Source organism: Bos mutus, chromosome 26, assembly GCF_027580195.1.
Source record: "Bos mutus isolate GX-2022 chromosome 26, NWIPB_WYAK_1.1, whole genome shotgun sequence".
Taxonomy (NCBI): domain Eukaryota; kingdom Metazoa; phylum Chordata; class Mammalia; order Artiodactyla; family Bovidae; genus Bos; species Bos mutus.
The window spans coordinates 34491425-34516516 of record NC_091642.1 but is presented as its reverse complement, the minus strand read 5'-3'; the positions used below and the strand labels follow the sequence as shown (position 1 = coordinate 34516516).

Below are 25092 nucleotides of genomic sequence, written 5' to 3'. Positions count from 1 at the left end.
ACCTACTTTTCTTTTTCATTATAGCAGCCTCTCAAACCCACTAAGAGTGTACTTAAAATTCTGGCATCTTTCTAAAAATCAATATTCAGTGGATAACTAATCACAGTTAACAGCACAAGCCTGCCAATGGCCAATTTTGGTGTTTCAGGCTGCATTAAAACTAAGGTTTACTAAAGTCTAGTTCAAACTGGGTTTTATTTTTATTATTATTTTTAAAAATAATTTTATTTATTTATTTCTGGCTATGCTGGGTCTTTGTGGATACATGCTGGCTTTCTCTAAACCAGGAACAAATCCTGCCATATTAACCTGCCATGGGTGTGGGGCAGGGAACTAAATAGGTTTTTTCCTAACTTGCTGAGAATGTAGTGGGGGACTTATGGGATCCTGTAGGTTTGGCCCACTTTAGATACCTCTACCATATTCTCTATGGATCAAAATGGGAGCAGGCTAAGAAAGTGAACAGAGTGAATGGGAAGCCAAGTTGGAGCTGGGAGGGCCCCTCCATGAGGAGGGGGAAAGCAGAGAGGAGTAGAGTAACACATAAGAACACAGAAGTCACATGGAATTTCCATAGTGGAGCCAGTTTTAAATAATGTATCTCACGATTTACATTAAAAACTAAAAGTGATCAAGACCACAAGGCGGTACCACTTCACACCCACCAGCGTGGCTATAATCAAAATGCCAGGTACCAAGAAGGAAGGGCTGGTGAGGATGGGAGAAGCTAGAACCTCATACATTGCTGGGAAAATGTAAAATGGTGCAGCTGCTCAGGAAACAAGCCTGGTACTTCCTCAGAAGTTTGAACAAATGATCCAGCAATTCTACCCCTAAGTAAAATAAAAAGTATGTTCACACCAAAACTTGTGCACAAATGCTCACAGAATCAGTAGTTATAATAGCTTAAATGTCTACCATCTTGACAATTAGGAAAATAAAACTTACAAATAGGTAGTGTATCTACATAGTGGAGTATTATTTGGCAATAAAAATAAATGAAGTACTAATATGTGCTATAACATCAACGAACCCTGAGAACAGTAAACCAGTCATGAAGGATCACATTCACATACTGTATGATCACACTTATATAAAATGTCTAGAATAGGCAAATCAATAGACAGAGGGGGGGGGGACTTCCCTGGTGATCCAATCGATAAAACTCTGCGCTCCCAATGCAGGGGGCCCAGGTTCAATCCTTGACTGGGGAACTAAGATCCCATACGCCACAACTAAACCCATGCACCTTAACTACTGAGCCTACGTAATACAGGCCCCATGCAGCACAGCTAGAGAAGCCCACATGCCGCAATGAAGACCCAGAGCAGTCAAAATAAATTAAAAAAAAAAAATAGAGACAGAAGGTAGATTTGAGGTTGCCAAGGGCTGGAGGGTTTCAAAGGATGTGAGGAGTGACTGCTTAAGGGTTTGAGTTTCTTGTTGGAGTGATTAAAAATGTCCTAAATTGTGGGGAGGGTTGAAGAATTGTATGAATATACTGAAAATCATTGAACTGTAAATTTTAAAAGGTAATTATATGTTATGTGAATTTTATCTCCATACAGCTGTTGTAAAAAACAAAATTAAAGTGCCTGGAAATGACAACATTTCACAGCATTCAAACTTCATCTCCCAGGTGCCTCCCCTCCACCACCACCTTTTTTGAATCATAATCATAAAACCCTCTTCAGACCATATGGGCTCAGAAAATAATGGTCTACAGTGAAAAGATCACGGGAACTCATGCTCACATATACAGTATTTAAAAGACAGGATATAAAGAATAGGCATTTCTTTGTACCTTCTACATCTGAAAGAACAATTAAGAGGTCAGTCTTCATTTCCACAGCCAGACGGGCAGCCAGGCTATCATTATCTTTAACACTAATAACCTAAAATACAGGTATAAAAAGTTGTGAGTAAAGGACCTATGCAGTTCAAACAGAAGTTCACAGAAGTACTCAGCTAGGCTCTGGCAGGCAAAATGAACGAATCTGAGCATGTGCATGATAGCTCTTAAAGGCCCTTTCAGTCTGCAAAACACCATGCCAACTGGCAACCCCCTCTCCAAACATGCCTCCTTCTCTCCACTGACACACACAAGCCATGCTCACAGCACCACCTTAAATCCTTATTGCGCCTCACCAGTTGAATGAAACCCCCTGATTTTACAAGAGCTTATGCAGCCACTGCTCCAGGAGGCCAGCTTATCTCCCATTTCTCCATTTTGTTTATGCCCAACATCTGGTGTTAGTACATGCAGCATAGCATGGCATTAGTGTCTACAGCATGCTCAACCCTCATGAATACTTTACCCACATTTACCCCCTGGAGATCGCTATTGGGCTCTGCTGGAGGGACAACAGCATCGTTTGTGTTGACAATGGGGACGATGTTCATTCGGAGAAGCTCATGAAGAGTCCCATTGAGGTTCCGGCGCTTCTGCTCATCATGGAAATCCAAATTGGTCACCAAAATCTAAAAGGATTAAAGAGAATGAAAATGTGGGGGAGAGGAAAATAGTGAACTTCCTAGGAATAGCATTCATACAAAGGATGCTAAGAGTATAGGAGTTAAACTTGAGGTCTCTTGGATCCTGAAAAGTTAAAAATGGAACACATCTTTGGAGACTTGTCTAATTCTTCTGGCGATGAGAGAAAAGAATCACCTGGAAGATTTTAGGATGCTCAAGCCATCTTGCAAAAGTACTTTAATCCTTAGAAAGCTATGAAATCTCATCCATTTACAAAATTAAGAAAATGAATGTACCTACTTTAGAGGGATCTGGGGACAGTTAAAACTGCCATTTCTAAACAATCTTTGTATCCCAGCATTTGATTCAAAGTCTGGCCATACACACAGTAGGTGCTGAAACATGTGAGTGAGTGAATGAACCGTTACTCTGCCTTAAACATGTACTGAATAAAATGGAACAGGCCGTACTGTCCCTATTTTTGCTCTGTGGCTGACCACTGTCGGAGTTAGCCAAGACTGTATCTGAGCAAGTGGGATGAGTCTGAGAGGCTTATGGAGATGAGTCTTTACACACACTGAAAGAAGGGCTCGACATAACTAGTTCAGGGACAGATTTACTCAAGCAGCTCAAAGGCAAGAGTGGAGAGCTGGGTGTGGGGGCAGGCTAACAGCCCCCCCTTGCTGGAATCAGAATATTAGGCAATGTTTAGCAGGAAAGAAAGATAAATCGGGATGATAGCAGGAAACAAAATGGTAACAAACTCCTAAGCTCATGAATTAAACGTTTCAATGAAATCCCTCTGATGTTCACGGAAGAAAGCTCCTGTGGTACAGGACAGAGCTGAGGTAGGAAAGGCTAGAGGCAAATGGTCAATAAGGAAGGTACTGAAAGAGTACAAGTGGGAAGGGTTAAGTCCTGAACTAGGGTCTGGCCATGGTAACTGAAAAGATAACAGCAGCCTTAATGATATGTGATATTTGGGCGATGAAGACAAAAATGGTAACATCACCAAGGGAAGTAATTTACTCACTCATCTGATAAATTGTTTGCATACCTCTGAAATGCCAGACCCTGTACTAGCTGTTGGGATGGAGAATAAATATGCTGATGATTTGGGGAAGATGGAATAGGTTAGATCATGAATGTCTTTTCAGAAAGTTTAGTGCTGCAGGAAACAGGTCTGGGTCAAAGGTGAACATATAGATTCTGGTCCTGGTGGTGGAAGGTCAAACAATAAAAGTAAACACATGTGTAAGTAGGAGAGGCAAGCAGGAGGTATAAAGGTCCAGTGAAAATATCAGTTGCTCAAACAGTTTAGCAAGTAAGAGATGGAAGACAAGAAACCAGAGAGAAAAGTATGTGTTCGGAGAAAGTCAATCTGTTAGGATGCAAATCAGGTTCATTTCTATGAAGAAAAAATAGCTGCTGTTCTTGTTTAAGTCTTTAACCTGACAACTTATGGGAAACTTTCAAAAGCCCCCAATAATGGTCTTAAGAACAGGATTACTAAAGAAAACAAGGAATCACGGGATAAGGCGCAAAGAGCGAAGATTTCCTATAGATCAGATCTTAGGCAAGGCAAAGGTGTTGGGAGTGAAGGGGCCCCTAGAGGAAGGCAACAAAAGCAAAGTTCCTGGACTTTACTTTCCTCACCTGGTTCCAGGCACTTTGAAAAAAAAAAAAAGACTAAAACTGTCATTGGACTATGGAGGAAAAAAGAACTGATAATAAAAGGTGCCCAAAATTGAGATTTCCATTGAATTTATGTGACTGAAAAAAAATCTGAGACTTCAGAGTGGGGTCCCAGACACAAGCAAAAGTGAACAAGTCCATGCTTTTCTGTTTCAGCTCCCTTACTCAATGACACTCTGAACATCACTGTGGATAACAACTGCGAAAAAGATGGAAAAACAGAAAAAGTGACAGGAAATACAAGAGCCAAACCTGAAAGGATGTATAATAACATCATCTGTATATAAAAACATCTGTGTAAATGACAGGGTCAGAGGCAGCAAATCTGAAAATAACTTGGGAAGTTAGGTTTTTTTTTAGTTGTTTGGTGATATTTAAATGTTTCTATTTGGTGTACAGTTGTATAGTTGATTAAAAAATACAACTGACAAGAATTCTGTAAATTAGGGTAAAAAAGAAATAATGTAGAAAGAAGATTCTAGAACATTCAGGCGGTAACCTCATGTTCCGTGAGGACTGGAACATGGCTGATTTGTTTGCTGCAGTATCCCCGATGTCTAACAGACTCCTCAGTACACAATGGTGCACAATAAACATTTGCTAAATGAATTAAAAACCAACGAACCAACAGCAATATCCTTCACATATATAATACTTCGTATACACATATATATGTATATACTTCTTATACTATATATAATACATAGTAGATATGTATTATATAAGGCAACCAGACGTAAGGAGAAACAAGCCACCCGAAGTCAAAGAAGTCAATGAAATAAAGACATCTAACCTATCTTCAGAGGAAGTATGGGTTCTTGGAGTAGTTCTAAGAGTTACAAGTATAGCAACAAGAGCTAACATTACTGAGAAAAGTATGTGTTGTACCAAACACATTAAATGCTTTTCATAAATTTTCTCATTGAGTCCTTCTGAAAACCCTCTGCAATAGGCACTGATGACATCCTCATTTTTCAATACGGAAACTGAGGCACAAAAAGGCTAAAGACTTTCTCAGATCTTCCATCTAGCAAGTGCTGAAGCTGAGACTGTATCCTGTCAGTCTGGCTCCAGAGCCCGGCTGGCAATCACCTTATTCCACGGGAATCACCCTCACAGGTCCCAGCCCCTTGCAAAGGTCAGCCTCTCACCTGGGCAGCACAGATGCTGTACTGGGTAAACATGGCTTCATACAAGGCCATCAGCCCACTCTGTCCAGCAGCTGCACAGGCTCGGGCTTCTAAGACTGGAATTGCCTGTAACATGCCAACAGACAAGGTGTGGTTGGGAGGGTGGGGAGGAGGCCTAAGGACCCAGTTATAGGGGGTGGGGAAGCCACACTCACCATCTCTTTCAGGTGGTTCTGCCCTGAGTGTAGGGCCTGCCTTACACTCTGAGACAGAAGGATCTCATGGCGCAAGCGTTGCTTGCCGAAGGCTACAGCTCCACTTGTCACCAGCATCATCTCTCGGCCTTGATTCTGCAGCACTGACACCTGACGATGACAAAGGAAAAGGCATAAGTCCCTGTAATATCTCTTTCCTCTCGTCACAAGAGATTCAGTCAGGGTAGACTAATGAGTGGATCCCAAGTGCCGGCTTATAGATCAGCACTGGGCTGGCTCTGGAAGAAATCACCCAGGTTGTGTGATAAAAATACAGAGTTCTACACATTTCCTCAAATCTGATAAGTAGATGGCAGACAGAAATGACAAGTTTTAATAAGGGGATTCTGGTATGCAGTCAGGTTTGGCACCAAAAGGACTTGAAGATACACAGAACAGTCTATAATGTGGAAGGCCTACCTGTTTGAGGAAATGAAGCCCAGAACACAAGTTTGGAGCCAGGAAATGCAACATAAACTTAGCAGATGGCTTCTCAAATTCTAAGGCATGCCCTGGGGAGATGATGCTGTTTCCAGGGCACGTCTGACTCTTGTGGGCAGCCTCTGGCTAGACCAGGGACAGACGCTGCTGCTCTTCTGCTCTGTCTGCCTAAAACAGTGTTGGTTACTTTGTTTCCCACCTAGGAGGGATCCACATGAGAGAATCAAAGAGTCGATATTCCTAACCTGTCCATTCCTCCTGATGCTTTAACCCTAAAACCTGGATCAGGAACTTATGAGACAGCTATGATAAATCATAATCTAAAAAATTTATTTCTTACACAACATAGTAAATCAACTGTACTTTAATAAATTTTTTTGAAATGAGAAAAAACTTTTTATCATAGAAAATTTCATACTTAGGTAAAGTGGTAAGAATCAAATGATAAATTTCCATAGACTCATGACCCAGCTTCAACAACTATCTCACGGCCAATTTCTCACTCTCCAATATTCCTTTTATAGCTCCATTGTTATTTTAATATGAATCCCAGACTCCAGACACATTTGCTGGTTTGCAAATATTTCTGAAAGTAATTGCTAAAACACAAAGTAAACGCATATATCCACAAAACTAAATTTATTATCTAAAACATTTCAATAATTCCCTAATATCAAATATCCAGTCAGTGTTCACATTTCCCCACTTTTTTAAGCTTGCTTAAATTGAGATGCAAATTAAGCCCACACACTGCAATTAGTTGAATTCTTAATTCATTTTTAATCTATAGGTTCCCCTTTATCATTTTCTTCCCTTGTAATTGTTCGTTAAAGAAACTGGGTTGTCCCTCAAGGTTTCTCAACCTTGACTTTCCTGCTTCTGTCCCTGTGATACAGTTTAATGCTGTATTCTCTTTGCTGCAAACTGCTGTTAGGTATGGAGGTTTGATCTTTTATGTCAAGAATTCTTTACATGTCATGGTGTCCATCAAGGGGATACAGAAGGCCTGCATTCTTTCTGTGATGTTAGTTACTACTGATGATCATCACCAAGACTGGTTAATTCATTACGGGCTACACTGATATTCTAATTCATTCATTTCTTCCCTATTTAAAGGCTGGAATACTTCCATAAAGGGAAACTTTCCTTCATCAACTATATGGCTACCTTGAGGTATGACTTATATGTGAAAGGCACCACAGATGTGTCTTTCCCTTTATTCACCAGTTTCCTAAATGAGTAGGCTCTCTGGTGCCGGGAGCCAGTGTGAGGAACTCCACCCGTGGCAAAGGTCATGAGGAAGGAGGCTGGGCATACGCAAAGGCGGGATTGAGCCTCAGGAGTCCCCCTGGAAATTCTCGAGCACCTACCCCCAAAACCAGAGTCCGCCTACTTTACTGCTTTGTGCTCTCACCTACACCTCTGACTTTACGGGTGGCTGTCCCCCACCACCTCTCTCTGAAAAAGTTAATTTACAGCTCCAGTTGATAAAGTTCCTGGGCGTGACAAGAGTGTTTCAACCTACAAACTCCTTTGGAAGTCCTCTAGCCTGCCTGAACAGGTTCTTCCGCCACATATGATTGTTCACAGCCTCCCAACCGTGAGAGGCATGAGATGTTCTAAACTGTCTAAATATAGATTCCTTTGAGCAGTTAAAAGATTGATTAGAAATTGTATTGTTGAAGGGTTTTTCACTTGTTGGGCCAATGTTTGCTGCTAAGTTTCCATATCCCTTTCCTACTGTGTCCCTGGGAGTGTACTGATTAATATAATTGGTGTAGTAGCTTTAATGCTTGTAACCTTGGACCCTTGAGTTAATTCTTTTCTTGTTATAGCCCACCACACCTTTGCCCTATAGGAATGCAACTTTATCTAATGCTTTCAGAGGGTGGCGCCAGACTTTAGAATAATCACCTTTAAAGAAAAATAAGTTTTCTGAAGTAAGGGTCATAAAATGTTAACAGGCCTCCTGGCCAGAAAATGATGTAAATCACCTAAACTTTTGCATGTGATAAGTTTGCAGGAAGAAAGCCTGGCTTACTACTGACTCTACCCCTTCCCCCATTATCCTCTATGCACAACTTAAGGTATAAAAACTACTTTGGAAAATAAAGTGCAGGCCTTGTTCACCGAAGCTTGGTCTCCCCATGTTGTTCTTTCTCTCACCTTCTGGCTGAATTCCCATCTGGAGCATGGAGGCTCGTCAAGACTACTAATTATACCTGGGCTTCTAAGATCTGACCGGGGAGGCCTTAGTGTCTCCTCTCCTTCGGGAGAACGGGAGGACACCTGCGGCCTACGTAGGTGACACAAATTCCTTGTCTTGGAATTTTATTAGCTTTCCACGTAAACCAAGTTATTCAGCCTCTTTTCTCCACTGAATTTTCTCACTGAGCTATCCTTATTTAACCACTCTTTAATTAACATTTAATAAGCTATTGTTTCCTGATCTCCAACGCCGTCCCCACTTCGAATTCCCTGGATCCACCGGGGCTGGACCCCAGCACTCTGGAATCCTTCAAAAGTAACCAATGAATATTTTTTAAGTATCATTGTCATTCATAGATTTAAATATATTTTACGTGCTTAAATTCAGTGCCATAATTATATTAATATTAATAAATATTAATGTTAATATTAATTTTAAATTATAATTATTAATTATATTTATATAAATATTTATATATATAATATATTTAATATATTAATATATAATAAATATATATTTATATAAATGTAAACATTAAATTATTAATATTAAAATTAATAATAAATATTAATAAAAATATTAATAAAATATTCAGATATTTCCATCTTTGGCCAATGGAATCTACTTTAAGTTGGCTCCTGAGTCTACCTAACATGATCAGATCCTTGGACAAGACAGTGGACTCTGTATGTCAGGACTGCCCTGGCCTAGAAAACTGTTCCTTAAGGTCCATGGGTGTCCCTAGAAGGAGAGCTGGCAACCTAAGCAAACCATTACCAGGTTCTCCCCACTTCATCAGGTTTCTCCTTTGCTCAAAATCTTCAATCTTCTTTTAGGCAGAAACTCAATTCCTCCACCCAGTGTCAAAGCCTTAACTAATGGAATTAGACACATTCTCCCTGATGAAATCACCTCCACTGCCTTCAAGCTCAGCTCCCTCCCTGACCCATCAGCATGCCACACTCATTCCTGCTTTTGTCTCCTGTCTGGAGACTACTCCTGGAGCCTTCCTGTTCCCAGGACCACCAGGCTACACAATTCCAGGGCACCATTCACAATGTGCACTTAGCAGCATGGAACACTTCCCCTTTGCTGTTTCAAATCCTGTCAGTCACAAAGGCTCACCCTGAGGTTCATCTCTCTGAGGAAGTTCCAAGAGTGACCACATTCATCCAACCTTCCCACCTCCGGACCTGTCAGTACCTCTCATTTGGGTCCTCTCATTTGGATATGGTCTGCCTTGAACAATCACCTAATTATTTTGGGAGTCCCAGTTTATTCTGGTTTCCCAAGGGGAGAGACTACATACAGTTAGAGGCAGCCCTCTATTTACACAGGGACCAAACTCTGTCTCTAGATTGAATTACCAAGAGATCTGTGCAAGGAATCTTGGCTGTGGAAGGCCTCAAAGCAGAAGTAGCCCTTTGATAAACATTTGTTAAACTGAACTGAACTGAGGGACTCAATCTCAAAGGCAGATCTCATGATAATTGCTGAGTACAGAAAATATATGATGAAAATTCCATCAAGTTTTAGCAGTATTCTAATACCCACTTCAGTAAAAATGTTTTTTAAAAATGAAAACATAGCTATGGAAGACAGAGCTGAGTTACAGCTAGGACAGAAAAACTCCAGCTTTATCTCAAGGATATTTGGATGTCTGGGTTTTTGACTCTTGGTCAAGAGTTTACAAACTATGACCTGCAGGTCAACTTTGACCTGCGCCTGTTTTTGGAAACAAAGTTTTATCAGAACACAGCCACACTTGTTCACTTACATACTGTCTAAGGTTGCTTCTGTGGTACAATGGTATGTGAGTAGTTGAGACGGACAATGAATGGCTTACAGAGAGTAACACATTCAGTACTGGTCTTTTACAGGAAAAGTTTGCTGATCCCCGCACTCCCAGAAAAGATACGGGTAGTGGGATTTGTGATGTGATGTTTAAAGTCCAAAACTCACATGTTGGCCCCTTAAAGTCAGCTTCTTTACTGATAAACTATCAGCAGTCAGTCTGGTAAAAAATTCCCACTGAAAACTCTGCTTGAGGCCTTGCGAAGCCAAGATTCCTTGCACAGACCTCCTGGTGATTCAATCTGGAAACAGTGTGTCCTATGCAGATAAGGACCCTGGGGGGCTTGTGCACAGGATTTCTTTCAGCCCCTCAGTGCTTGCTTACCTTCTCTTCTGTGGCCTTGCATCCCTCTGCCTTTAAAGGAAAATCTTATATGGGTATTCTCTGTGGAGTCTGGTGAGTCTTTTCAAATATTTGAACTTGGGAAATATTTGCAATGACAGCTTCTACATATTTCAAGATTACTGGGCTAATTAAAAAAGATAAAGCCTAGCAAAAGGTGGGGGGGAGCTCAATATTCACACAAATCTAGAGTTGGGTACTCAACTCTGACTATGACTACCTGGGGAACTTTAAAAACACAGAGGGGTGAGCCCCATCCCATCTTTACTTATTAAGTGGCTGAGTGTGAAGCCCAGGCATCGCCAAGCCCCTCGGTGATTTTAATGTGCAGCCAGGATTAAGAACCACTGACATACACAGCTCCTTCTCCCTAAGATGCCTGAGGGATGAACTGCACGAAATCAACTCTGCTCCTTGACATTCCCTCTGCTTGCCCTGGGATGCTTGTCTCCTGGTGGCACCTTTTCAGGAAAGGGAGTTTTCAGATAGGGTTAAATCTACTGTAGTCAAATGAGGATTATTTTTACAAGCTATGAAATCTGAAATGACAGCTTAAAAAATGGACTCTGTTTTAGTTCAGCTGAATTTTCCATCTTGGGAATTACCTGCTCAACAATAGACGCCAGGCGCCCCAGGGCCAGGCCACATTCATCCCCTCGGGTCACCACGGCACTTCCGAGTTTCACCACAATTCTCTTTGCATGCTTCAGCTCACTGCGGTGGGCAAAAGACTTGCCATGTGTACGACTGAGGGGCACAGTGATAAAGGGGATGTTGCTCCAAGAACGAACATGTCTGATGGCTGAGGGCTGAACACGACCTGCAAAACCCAAACAAAGTCAAACGCAAGAAAAAAAGAGAGAAATATGTGACATAATTTCTCACTGAAAATATGCATGCAAAATAGTAACCAGTTCAGCCACCAAAAAATAGTTTTACCATTCTCAACTGAAGAAAACCAGTATATCAAAAGCCACATCAAGCATGTTTTAGTCCAGTATTGTGTGGAGTTTGTATCCAGTACACAGGTACACTCCAATATTGCTGGTCAAGAATTTATACAAAATCTTTCCTGAAGACATGTTGGCAAAATGTATTAAAAACCTTAAAAATATTCACATCTTTGATTCAGCAATTTCACATTCAGGAAATTTAATCTAAGGAACTAATCAGAGATAGAGAGAAAGAAATTAATCAGCAGGCTATTCATCAGCATTATTTATAATAGGAAAAATCAGAAGCAGAGTAAATGTTCAAAAACAGGCAGGAAGATTTAATATTTTTAGAATTTTTAATAATATGGGGAAATGGTCATGATATGTTGTTTCACATGCATTTCTAAATGCATACAAAAAGGTAAATAAATAAAAATATTAATCTCATTTTATCTCATGATGATATTATGGGTGACTTATTTTTCTTTATTCTTATCTATGTTTTCCAAACTTAGGCAGCAAAAATGTATTGCTTTCATAACCAGAAAAATATGTGTGCTTTTAAAGAAACCACACTGCTATAAAAGTCTGATTAGCTAAGACAATATAAAGTAACTGGTATAAGTAATAAAAAATCATAACTAATCTCCCTATAAATTTTCTCTCAAACATGGCAGCAAGAATTCAGATATCTGTAACAAGGATAAAAGAAACTGGATAGCTTTCTGAAGGAAAAGTAATGTTGGAGTCAGATCCTTCTTTGTATCCCTGTGGACATCTGCCCCTAATCAATTCTTTCCTGATTCTTCTTGTAACACTGAACAAGATTTCTAAGAAACCAAACAAAAACAAACAAACAAATAACCCCCAAAAGAATCCTCACCACAACAAAACAAAAAACTTGATGAAAAAGGTGAAAGTAAGTCACACCTGAACATCAGGCACTGAACCTCCTTATCACTTCTCGTGAATCCAACTTCCTGCTGACTGCCTTCCCTCACAGTTTTCTACCTATCACCACAGACCTTAATAAATACTGGAATGAGTTACTAATCATTCTGAGCCACCTTTCAGACTATTCTTCTATAATTCTATTATTAGAGTAACCTCCTTCACTTGAATCAACTATTCTCACCTCCCTTTATATTTACAGATTTCTCAGAATTTCTCTACCCAGTGCCTCTATCTCCCGACCACTGACTCCTCTAACTGTAACTGAGCGTCCGCTGTCTCTGTCTACACTACAAAAATTAGGGTAAAGCAGGCAGATCCCTATTCTCATGGACCGGAAGATCACTGTGTGTTCTCCCTCTCTACCTCCTTCACACACAAACCTGAGAAAGAACATTTTAAATGAAGTCATAAAGAGTCTTTTCTCTCCTCTCTTAAATAACCATTTCTTTAAGTGACAATGTTTCAGATCTGTGGAGATTAAAGAAAGACGATATGGTCTTTTTTCACAACAGACTTGCAATCTGGTTTCAGCAGACAGCTGCACAGTAAGCCCATCACCTGGGATAGAACTGGAGCTTGACACCCTTGCTAGACCTGTTCCTGGTGAGGGGGTCCTAGGAACCAAAGGACCGGTGTGTTGTGGGGGCTGTTCCCTGGACAGCTCTCTTTCTTCATCAGGTTCATCGATATAGGTACCCTGGCCTAATCTTCAAGGATACTATCTTAAGCAATATACACACCTAAGTCTAAGCATAAAAGCTGTATACCTAATAGTTTTGGCCCCACTGACCTGATGGAGGAAGGGGTGTAGAGGGAGAGACTTACTCTCCTGGAGTTTGGACCTATGATCATCAGTAGCTGTATGCAGCGCTCAGAGCTGTACCCGTGCAGCATGCATCTCTCTTAACGGCTTTCAAGGCCTGGTGGCCACTTTTCTCTCCTGTGCATTGTAGCACATGTCCTGGCCTAGAAAAGTGCTGCGCATGGGTGGGGCAATCTGAGAGGGCACCTCAGGGACACAGGTAGTGACAAGCAGGTAAGTCCTAGCAGGTAAGTTAGCATGAATGAAACTCCTGATCCACAGTCTGTATCAGCAGAAGAGGGTGGCATGGCTTGGTGCCAGGCAGTCAAGGGTCACTCTGGCGACAGGCAACTGGGTCACAGCACATCAAGTTTAAGGAAAGGTTTGAGAAGAGGCCACATCTATGAACAAGGTTTTAAGCAAATAAAAGCTCAGTCACATCTAGTGGGCTCCGCACCAAGGAGCATTCTATGGGGCCCAGGGCTTTCCCAGGTTTCCTATTCTGTGACAATGTGACAATGCTGTCACCCTTCTAGATTGACTCTATCTTCCTTGAGGGCATTTTTTACGTTCTGCAGTGTATTATACTTTTTGGGGTTCAAATGAAGAACTGAGAAGGCCTTGATTAGTTAGGAAAAATCCACGGCTTCTGAATAGGTAATCTCTTCCCATCTTCTAAGGACCTTTAGGCCCCAAGTCTCAAAGAAAAGCCATCTACTCCTGTTAAGGATGAAGGGATACCAAGGTACATATGTATACACATGTGCTGGGGGGAGGGGCTGCCCATATTCATCGAAAGTGCCACGAGTCACACTTCAAGGGAGAAGCCCTTTAGCTTTTCAGCATCAGAGTCCTAATACTCAGTAATGAGGCTGTATTTCAGGCCTGAACAGGAAGGGACCTGGAGATGGTTTCTATCTCCCTTCCTGCCCTTCCACTTCCCTCTGTTTGTATCTATATGCTTTCTCATTTGCCTTTTCTCTTGTTTGCTCTTCTGCTCATCATGGTCAGTGAACATGGGGCTCCAGAAATAACTGAATACAAAGAAAAATCTAGGGATAAGATTACAAAGTGTCTCCTGTGAATGAGTCTAATAAGAATAAACAATAATATCAACAATAAAAACCCTAAAGTGAATACTATATAGCAGGAACTGTGTTAAAACTATTCCTACACCTTATACAGAGGCACAGGAAATATGAAGGGAGTGTCTGACTCTGGAGTCAGACTTCCTGGGTTGGAATCTCAACTCCTTCACTTACTTGCTGTTACCTCATTTTCCTCATAAGGTTTTTGTGGAGGATGAAATGAGTTAATGCATGAACAGGGACTGGCACAAAGTAAACACTTAATAAATATTAGGTGGTATATAAAAATGTGTTAGCTATGACTATCATCATCTTTGTGAATTCTCATGAGTTAAGACTCAGAAGTTAGGTATTACTATGCGTTAGTTTTTATTATTTAGTTCAGTTCAGTCACTCAGTTATGTCCAATTCTTTGCGACCCCATGGACTGCAGCACGCCAGTCCATCACCAACTCCCGGAGTTTACTCAAACTCATGCCCATTGAATTGGTGATGCCATCCAACCATCTCATCCTCTGTCGTCCCCTTCTCCTCCCGCCTTCAATCTTAGCCTCATTTTATACATAAGGAAGCCGCGGCTCAGAGAAGTTGAATAACTTATCAGCATTATCAGACTGGAAAAACGGCCACAATACTTGAAGCTGTTCCCATCCACAGGTGGAATCTATTTTCTCCTCTCCTGGCCCTCTGACTTGCTTTGACCAATACAGTGCAGCAGAGCCCGCACTGTATAAACAAGCCTAGCTGTTTACAACACTGTATACAAGCCTGTTTTAACTTCGATGAGATCCAATTTATCAGTTTTTCATTTTATGGGATGTACATGTGTGCTAAGTCTCTATAGTCATGACCTACCGTTTTCTAAAAGCCTGTTTAAAACACTATATACAAGCCTAGCTCTGTATAAACTCTGAGCTTAGGTCACAGAGACCTTGTTACTCCCAAGCTTGCTGTTCTTGGGAAGCACCATGTGAAGAAGCCATGGATAGCCTGCTGTAGGATGGGAGACCATGTGGAACAGAGATGATCTGTCACCCCAGGAGACTCCCCACTGGCCTTCAACAATCAACCCTGACCTGGGCCAAAGTTGAGAGCTGACAAGGACATGGAACCACTGTGTAGCTGAGCCTGATCCAAAATGCCAGCTCATGGAATTGTGACCTAAATCCATAGCTGTGGTCACTAAGTAAGTAGCAGAGGTAGTTTTCAAACATAGGGAGCCTAGTTTCAGACCCTCAGCTTTTAAACTTTACACTCTTCTTTGCATGAAAGCTTCCCTTGTGGCTCAGACAGTAAAGAATCTGCCTGCAATGTGGGAGATACAAGTTTGATCCCTAGGTCAGGAAGATCCCTTGGAGAAAGAAACAGCAAACCACTCCAGTGTTCCTGCCTAGAGAATTCCATGGACAGAGGAGCCTGGCGGGCTACAGCCCATGGGGTTGCAAAGAGTTAGACATGACTGAGCAACTATACTTGCATGAATGGGAAACAGATTTTTCCAATGGTGATAAGCTTGATTAGCTGGTAAGCAAGTCCTCTTGCAGAAAGGTTTTGAGATTTGTTGATAACATTTAGGTGTTATCAAGGAGACAGGTAATTCAATATATCATAAACAGCCTTTGTAACTAGACCTCTATAAGCAAAAAAAAAAAAAAGAATCTTGACCTAACTATCACACCTTATACAAATATTAATTCAAAATGGATCATGGGACTTCAACGTAAGCACAAAACTTTTAGGGAAAAAAACACAGAAGAAAATCTTCAAGATCTAAGGCTATAAAAGAGTTCTCAGATTTGAGCTCACATGTACAATCCATGGGCTTCCCAGGTGGCGCAAGTAGTAAAGAAAGAATCCGCCTACCAACACAGGAGATCCCAGTGACTCGGGTTCGATCCCTGGGTCAGGAAGATCCCCTGGAGGAGGATATGGCAACCCACTCCAGTATTCTTGCGTGGAGAATCCCACGGACAGAGGAACCTGGTGGGCTACAGTCCATGGGGTAAAAAACAGTAGGTCACAACTATAGGGACTTAGCACACACATACAATCCATAAAATGAAAAACTTGATAAATTGGATCTCATCAAAGTTAAAAAAACAAAAATCCCTTTCCTCTATGAAAGACCCTGTTAAGGGACTTAAATGGCAAGCCACAAACTGGGAGAAAATATTTTCAAAGCACAAATCCAACCAAGGACTAGTATCTAGCAGACGTTAAAAAACTCAAAGTTCAACAGTAGAAAACCAAACAATCCAATTAAAAACGACATTTCACAATGAGGATATTCAGACAGCAAATGAGCACATGAAAAGATGTTCAATCTCATCAGCCAACAGGGAAAAGGAAAACCACAGTGAGATATCATTATGTATCTATCAAAATGGATAACTCAAAGAGTGGCAACATCAGATGCTGTTGAGGATGAGGAGAAAGTAGATCACTCATACACTGCTGGTGTGAATGTAAAATGGTACAGCCACTGCAAAAACAGTTTGCCAATTTCTTATGAAACTAACTACCACATTGCACTGAGCAGCTTCAACTGCAAGCAACAAATTCTGGTAAATTCTCTTTTCATTTCCATTCTGTTATGAGTATTTTCTAATTTTCCTTCTTTTTTTTAAAATGTTTTTAACTGAGACAGACCTAAAATCGCAGCTTCTGGAAGAACCATTTGTTCTTGCCGGTCTTGTATCTCTCCTCATACTTGACCTTGGCTTCTCATCGGGCCTTGCGTTTGAGAGCAGGGTCTCTGAAGACATCCTTGTTGACAACAGTTTTGTCCAAGGGGATATCCACAGAGTACCTTGGGGGCATGAGGTGATTATAATTATAAACTTTCACAAAAGACTTGATCTTTGACCTCTTGGCGATTTTCTTCTTGCCCATGGCAGCTGTCATTTTGCGTGGATAGCGATCAATTCCAGCCACCAGACCATGCCTGTAGGGTTGGTCTGAGGTGCCATCATCAGTGTTCTTCACGATGACCGCTTTGCGTCTGGAGTAGTGACTGGCCAGGACCAGCACCACCTTTCCGGGTTTCATGAACTTACCCATTTCAGCAGCTACCACTTGAGACTAAAGCAGAAAGGGTCCAATTTTCCTTCTTATGGCTTAGATATACCCATCATTTAAAAGTGAACATTTAATTTCCAAATACACGGGGTTTTTAAAGTATCTTTAATATTAATTTCTCATTTTGATACTAATTTCTCATTTAAATGTTTTCTTCTCTGTAATCATCCTCTGTGTTTTTTCAGTCTTCTAGCTTTATTGAGGCTTTCAATGGCTTTCAGTGTGATCTCTTTTGTCACACTTCATTTGAAAATATGTGAGTTATTTTCAAATATCTTTTGATATTGATTTCTAACAGAATTCCACAGAGATAAGAGAACAGACTCTGTATGATTTAAATACCTTTAGACTATGAACTTTTTGCACCTTGTTTTATATTCCTGGATATCTTCCAGTGTCTCCTAGTTATAGTCTATGGAAACTTGAACATGATTTGTATCCTACTATTCTGTGAAAATTGTGTAAATGTTAATTATGTTGAATTCATTCATGGTGCTTTTCAGGTGTACCATATCCTTCTACTTTTCTGTATATTCACTCTATTAATTTTTAAGGTGATATTGAAACTCCAACTAAAAATTTATCTACTTAAAAAAATTTTTAAATATAATGGAACTACAAGTAACTTTGTTCTATATTTTCCAAGTCTCCTGTAAATGTGTTAAGCATACTTTCTTTTTTTTTTTTAATTAATTTATTATTTATTTGGCTGTGCTGGGGTTTTAGTGGTGGCACCCAGGAATCTTCAATCTTCACTACGGCTCGAGGGATCGTGGCATATGGGATCTAGTTCCCTGGGCAGGGATCGAACCCAGGCCCTCTGCTTGGGGAGCATGGAGCCTTTGCCTCTGGACCATCAGGGAAGTCCCTAAGCATACTTTCATAATTTAAAAAAGAGAGAAAAAAATTAACTACCACATGCAACCAACACACAACCCGGAAACTGAACTATTGGACATTTATGCCAAATAACCACAACTATATTCACACAAAATCCTGTACACAAATGTTCACAGCAGTCTTATTCACCACAGACCAAAAAAGTAACCAGATGTCCTTCAATGATGAATGGTTACACCAACTGTGGTACCCCCATACCACTAAATACTACTCGGTCATAAAAATAAACAAAGTGATACAGACAATAAGAATCTCCAGAGATTTATGCTGAGTAAAAAAGGTCACCCCCAAAGGTCAGATACTGTATGATTTCATTTACATAACATTTAAAAATTATAAAAATGGAGAACAGATTATAGGCTGCCAAGGGTTAGGGACAGGAAGCAGGATGGTTAGATAAGAGAAACTGAAGGATTCCATAGTGATGGAAATCTTAACCCGCTTCTGTCCACATTGATACCCTGGTTGAGACACCGGGATAACTAGGTATAAGTGCTCTCTTTGTATTTGTTCTTAAAGCTGCAAGTGAATCTATAATTATCTCAAAATTAAACACTTCATTACAAAAAAGGGAATGAACAATAATAGCCTGCAAAAAATCTGGGGGGATTAAATAAAAGTAATATTTTATCTTTAAAAATCTTTTTAAATTTTGAGGGTTTTTTTTTTTTTACATACCAGAAGCTGTAAAATTAATGTACACAACTTCATGAGTTTGCAGGTAAGTATACACTTGTGAAACCAGTGCCATAATCTATGCCATAACCTGTCTATCCCCTCCAAAAACTTTACGTTATTGGTAAATACAAACATAGCATTTCAGCAGTATGCTGCTTCCCTGCTTATTGCCTTTGTCCAATTCTGCCAAATAAGTTTTTTTCCTCTTTAAAACTTTGTTTTCAAACACACTTGGACCAAACCTCCCACATACTTATGTTTCCTAGGATACCTACGAGATCTGGAGAGTATTGTGGGCTGGACCCAGGGCAGGAGACGCTGGGTGAAGGACTGGAACCCAGAGCGGCAGACTTGACTCAACATGCTGTGAGGTGGTCACTGACCAAGGTACCTGCAGAATTCATTTTTAAAAAATAAATAATCAAAATACTAGACAGTTCATTTTACTTTCATCCACCTCCCCACACCGAGAGTAAAAACTTGACTCTCCTGATCCAAACTCTTCTATATTAGAGGAACTCCTACCTTTTCTACATACAGAAAACAGAGAAAAACAAACGGCTCCTCCCCCAAGCTCTGACTCTATTCTTCCTTGCTTAGGACCATCTTAAGTTTTTTTTTTCTGTTTGTTTTTAATAAATTTATTTCTATTTTTTGGCTGCACTAGGTCTTCACTGCTGTGCATGGGCTTTCTCTAGTTGTGGCGAGTGGGGGTTACTCTTCATTGCAGTGCAAAGACTACTCATTGTGGTGGCTTCTCCTGTTCGGGAGAGTGGGTTCCAGGCACGCAGGCTGCATTAGTTGTGGTGGCTTCTCCTGTTCGGGAGAGTGGGTTCCAGGCACGCAGGCTGCATTAGTTGTGGCGGCTTCTCCTGTTCGGGAGAGTGGGTCCCAGGCACGCAGGCTGCATTAGTTGTGGCATGTAGGCTCAGCAGTTGTGGTGCACAAACTTAGTTGCTTCGAGGCAGGAGGGATCTTCTTGGACCAGGGATCAAACCCATGTTCCCTGCATTGGCAGGTGAATTCTTAACTACTAGACCACCAGGGAAGTCCCAGGGCCATCTTAGTTTTTATAGAAAAAAATAGGAACTAAGTATTATGAATATTTTGAGTGACAAAAAACATCTTCAAGGTATAATGTTTATCTACTGATATTAAATCTTCACTACAATTTCTACACCATTAGGGAGTCTTCAACCAATCAAAAACAGATTCCACATTCCATAAGCAGCCACCTCCACCTTCCTTCTCTCATCTCCCAAAAGAACTCTGAAAACCACATATTTGAAGTATCAGCTTGATCCCTGCTGACACAAGGAGAGGGAGGAAAGGTCAGAGATGGCGGCTTTGTCTTTCTTCTTGCTATCCAGAAGAGTCCAAAGCATACTCTTCAATCCCTGGGAGGGAGTGGCAACACCTGAAAATGGCTGGCATTTGGAACAACCCTGGGCACACCTCATGGAGGATGAACACACAGCTAGTTTTCAGACCTGGGTTGTGGGCATTTTGCCACTGCAGGTCAAACTTAAGATTTTAGAAAAAGAATAGTTTTTTTCATAAAAAGGCAGGAGACTTCTTCCTATGTGTGTGTATATTAATATATAAATATACTCACACAGAGAGACTATGCCATTCATTATTGCAGCTCTTACACTACAGGGACATGGTTGTTTTCATGAGATAAGAAAAATCCTTCATCTTGCTTCTGGGCCTCCTTTTAACTTCTGCTCTACGCGTTAACAGATATATTCCAACTGTCTTACACATGCCTCACGGTGTTTAAACATGCCTAAAAAGACTAGCATTTTGCCCGAAAGTGAAGAGAAACAAGGAATGGTTAATGCTCTTCACTTTATACTGCACAAAGGTACAAAAAGGAGAAGAGACTGGCAGGATACATCTGTCTTACAAAATACGGCATCTGCATAAGCAAGAGAAAGTGGTAAGTGCTGTCTTTGTTGACTTCAGTGTTTGTGACAGTAAGGAAGGTTCCAAGAGAAAATTATTTGCATAATACTGAAGCATGCTATGAGGCCATGATCTATGTTTGCTGCTTATACAAATTCCTTCTGAAATTGCTGCTAAACAATTATTTATACATGAATTCACCCAAATAATTCTAGAAGAGCCAAAAGGGTAAAACAATCAAATAATGACCCTAAAATTCTAATTCCATCACCTTCACAAACTTTCCCCAGCAACTCTAGCATTCAAAGTTGGATATATTCCTACAGGTTAGTTTCCAACTGGTTCGTGCCATTGTTGACTTTCCCAAAAGGATTATAAACTTCCTACCGAAGGCATGGTAAACATGGGAAACAATCAAGCTTTGCGCTCGCTAGCTGTATGCCTTGCAATCTTTTAAAGTCTCAGTCTCCTCATCTGTAAACCAGGGACAATAACAATAAGGACCTCGTGGAATTATTTTGAGAGAATGTAGTAACTGCATTCCAAGAATGGAATGCCTGGATACAAGAGATGCTCAATAAACATCTACTCTCATCCATCTGTCTTTTAGGCACTAATGTTATTATATCTTACAACCACTTTCTTCCTTATTTCTTTCAGGACCTGTCACTGGAACAAAGAATTTCATAGCCTCTGATGGGCAGACATAGTCACAAATTATACTTATTGACTATTTATCTCTCTCTTATCTATGAAAAACCAAGAAAGCTCTGAATGTTCAAGGTCAATCAGTTATCACGTTGAAGATTGATGTAGAAACCAGGCCTCCTGGCCTCTCCCATCACCTCTGCCTGACCCCGCCCTCACTGCAAAGGATAGTTCATCCTCCCAGAATTTATTATGCCCTCGTAAAATAGATAGCTAATCTCAGGGAGCAAAGGGTATGTGTGTCTGTCTAGACCCCGTGTAATCAAATGAAAAGTTCCCATGTTTTGACTCAGGACATTTCTCAAGTACTTCTTTACAGGTTCCGAACAGATAGTCCTTATCTTACTTACTTGAATAGAGAACTGAACTTTAGTCTCAGCAAACTAAATACAGAAATACAAGCTTCCTATATGGTTCACCTGTTAAAGACAAAGCCCCAGTGATAAACCTCACCTCCTCTAGAGAGGGGAACCGAGACGGGGGAGGGGGATGGATCTGGGTCCGCCCAGCCCTGATGAGCCACGGAAAGAATTATCCACAGACCTCCTGCCACACTGCAAAAGGCAGTCGTGAGCGAGCTCTCCTGCTGCGGGATCGCAGGGGCAGGGGCGGGGGAGGTTTTCAAGAGGGGATCACGAAGGCCCAGGCAGGCCGCGCGGGACTGCACACATAGGCCCCTGACAGCTGTGTGGACAGTTACAAACAGGGCGAAACCCCACCACTCATGCAAGTGCACTTGAAGCTGGTTCCGGGATCCCGGGCCGAGAAGGCATCAGGCGCTGGCTCTTCAAGCCTCCATATGGATCAGTTTCTGCATCTGGGTGTATCCGAGGGGGTCGGGGAGTTCGAGTGCGCACAGCCCCCGCAGCCCTCGGGCCTCCGCGCGCCGGCGGCGTGTGGCGATGCAGCGCGCTCTGGGAGGCCCAGCCCGCCGCCATCCCTCTGCGCCCACACCCACTTACGGGTCCGACCCCCATCACTCTGCTCCCGCTCAGGCCGAGCGGACCTGCAGTCCCCACGGTCGCCCGTGACCTGGTGCGCACCCCTTCCCTTGCCTCAGCCCGGGTGCCGCCTCAGCCCTCACGCAGGCTCCGGCGCCTCGCCATCCCCGCCACCGTCCCCGTCATCCTTGTGGCCCGCTCATACCTGCCTCGCCTCAGCCGCTGGGCCCCACCACCCGGCCCGCAGTCCACGCCACGCGTCTCTCGGGCCGGCTTACTCCCCTTTTTCTTCCGTCCACGTCCCGCAAGATGACGTTACGTCAGCAGCGCTGGAGTAAACCCAGGCCGCAAGGACTCCGCTGTTGACGCGAGGCGGCTGGCTGACCCCGAGCTGCGCTGCGGCAATGGCGTAGGTGCGTTTGGAGAATCGGGCCCGCGCTCCACGTGGCGAGCCCCGCCCGCTGAGGCCCGCAGACGCCAGGGGGCGGAGCTCGAGTACTCTGTGTGAACGTCCGCGTCCCAGCGGCAGACCCGGACAGGGGCCACCCAGAGTCGCCCCTCGGACCTTCCCCGGGAGGTAGAAAGGACGCCTGGATTCCTCAGCTGCTGGTAGATCCCATACGATGTGTTTGCCAGTATTGATCATTGTATCTCAGCCACACCTCGGAAATAGATTGGATCAGTTTGCACGTATTTGAGGATCCCGCACTCCAGGCAAATAACTAATGCTGTTAAAATGGAAATATTTTGACAGAGATTAAATGATTTGCCCCCTAGTCGCCTTGAGCTTCCCCCAGGGGTCCCAGCCCAACTGTTGTTTAGCAAGGGCATTGGTGAGGCTACTGTATTCTAAAATAGTAGTATTTAATCTCTGACAGTTGGATTCACCCTTAAAGTTAGAGTTCGGACTCTGTCCTTTTCTACTTGCAGTGTTTTCCTCAAAGGGCATGTTTCTGCATAGACAGGCCTAGACGTATCGCTGGGCACGTAGGTGGTTGGGGTTGCAAGAACACTTTGGTGGAGGTTTGTTAGGAAGGCATCTTGCCCGTTGTGGGGTAGTTCCTGAGAACAATGCTGAGCCTATTCCTCGTTCATTAAACTTCGGCTACTTTGTGGCAGGCATTCCCTAGGTTCGGAGGAAAACATGGTCACCTTATGGGAGAGACAGACCTGTGAGCAAATGGTTACACTATTTGATTAATGTTAGAGGAGCCGTGTCTGGGGATTCAGGCAAGTCTGAAAAGAGTAGACATTCGAATTGGGGGAAGCGGGGAGCAGGATCGCAGGAGGAAGAGGGAATGGAATGTCTGGAGGCAGGAGACGCCTTGTGAGGAGAGGCTACATGTGGGACGTGACAGGAGAGGTGTTTGGGGGAGGGGGGAGAAGGGGCTTGTAAAATTTTTGTGACAGGCCAAAGAATTTGAATCTTTTCATCCTCAAAGTTAGAGAACCCTGACTTTCAAAGTACTGGAGTGACATGATCAGCTCTGTGTGTCTGAAATCAGTAGAGAGGGGTTTAAGCTGGGAGCTCACTTAGCCTATTGCAAAGGCCCAAGTAAGAAATGATGGCTGGGGAAAAGGCTCCAGCAGCAGACAGGGAGCATAAAGGAGGGAGAGCTGACTTTGTTCAGTACTTGGAAGAGGGAGAATGAGAGACAAGGAGGTGGTTGTTGCTGTTCAGTCGCTGAGTTGTGTCTGACTCTTTGTGGCCCCATGGACTGCAGCAAGCCAGGCTTCCTTGTCCTTCACCATCTCCCTGAGTTTGCTCAAACTCATGTCCATTGAGTTGGTGATGCCATCCAACCATCTCGTTCTCTGTCGTCTTCTTCTCCTCCTGCCTTCAATCTTTCCCAGCACGGGGGTCTTTTCCAATGAGTTGGCTCTTTGCATCAGCTGTCCAAAGTATCAGAGCTTCAGCTTCAGTCCGTCCAATGAATATTCAGGGTTTATTTCCTCTAGGATTGACTGGTTTGATCTCCTTGCTGTCCAAGGGACTCTCAAGAGTCTTCTCCAACACCACAGTTCGAAAGGATCAATTCTTCAGTGCTTCTTTATGGTCCAACTCTCACATCTGTACATGACTACTGGAAAAACCATAGCTTTGACTATACGGACCTTTGTTGGCAAAGTGATGTCTCTGTCTGTGTTTGTCATAGCTTTTCTTCCAAGGAGCAAGTGTCTTTTAATTTCATGGCTGCAGTCACCATCTGCCGTGATTTTGGACCCCAAGAAAATAAAGTCTGTCATTGCTTCCACTTTTTCCTCCATTTATTTGCCATGGAGTAATGGGACCATATGCCATAATCTTTTTGAATGCTGAATTTCAGGCCAGTTTTTTCACTCTCCTCTTTCACCTTCATCAAGAGGCTCTTTAGTTCCTCTTTGCTTTCTGCCGTAAGGGTGATATCATCTGCCTATCTGAGATTGTTGATTGCAAATCTGGTGGTGCTACAACATTTAGGAAATAGATGAGGGGAGTAGTTCTTTTGGGTGAAGGATGAAAACACCAAATGTGTTAAGTTTTGAGCACTTTGGATTTAAAGTAGAAGAAACAAAAGAAATAAAACTGCCCTCCAGAAGTTTCAGTGGGTACTTCAGCTTTTAAGAGTCTCACTATGAACTTAGAACAAAATAGGTATCTGCAGGTATAGCTAAAGCCACTAGGGACAGAGGCTTTCTCCACTCAGGAAGTTCTGTT

The 25092-nt window shown here is 42.2% G+C and overlaps 2 protein-coding genes across 3 annotated transcripts in view; both read right to left on the bottom strand.

Annotated features, from left to right (window-relative positions):
- Positions 1 to 22809, bottom strand: part of ALDH18A1 (aldehyde dehydrogenase 18 family member A1) — a 41605-nt gene extending 18796 nt beyond the window's left edge. The window contains exons 1-7 of one of the 2 annotated variants that reach the window (XM_005898829.3): positions 22600 to 22809; positions 19113 to 19228; positions 11008 to 11222; positions 5517 to 5666; positions 5323 to 5427; positions 2323 to 2481; positions 1805 to 1895 (exon numbers count right to left, since the gene is read on the bottom strand). In XM_005898829.3, the coding sequence (XP_005898891.2) occupies positions 1805 to 1895; positions 2323 to 2481; positions 5323 to 5427; positions 5517 to 5666; positions 11008 to 11222; positions 19113 to 19200 (808 nt within the window). In that variant the 5' untranslated portion in view covers positions 19201 to 19228; positions 22600 to 22809. The remainder of the gene's footprint in view (positions 1 to 1804; positions 1896 to 2322; positions 2482 to 5322; positions 5428 to 5516; positions 5667 to 11007; positions 11223 to 19112; positions 19229 to 22599) is intronic. The other variant, XM_005898830.3, reaches the window with a different exon arrangement.
- On the bottom strand, positions 16695 to 17241 carry LOC102269095 (large ribosomal subunit protein eL27-like). The gene has a single exon (XM_070363525.1). The coding sequence runs from the start codon at positions 17239 to 17241 to the stop codon at positions 16906 to 16908; it is 336 nt and encodes a 111-aa protein (XP_070219626.1). The 3' UTR covers positions 16695 to 16905.
- Positions 22810 to 25092: the final 2283 nt, after the last annotated feature.

Bases quoted from the DNA above. Each gene is read 5' to 3' on its own strand.
- LOC102269095 (XM_070363525.1), bottom strand. From the start codon at position 17,241: ATGGGTAAGTTCATGAAACCCGGAAAGGTGGTGCTGGTCCTGGCCAGT.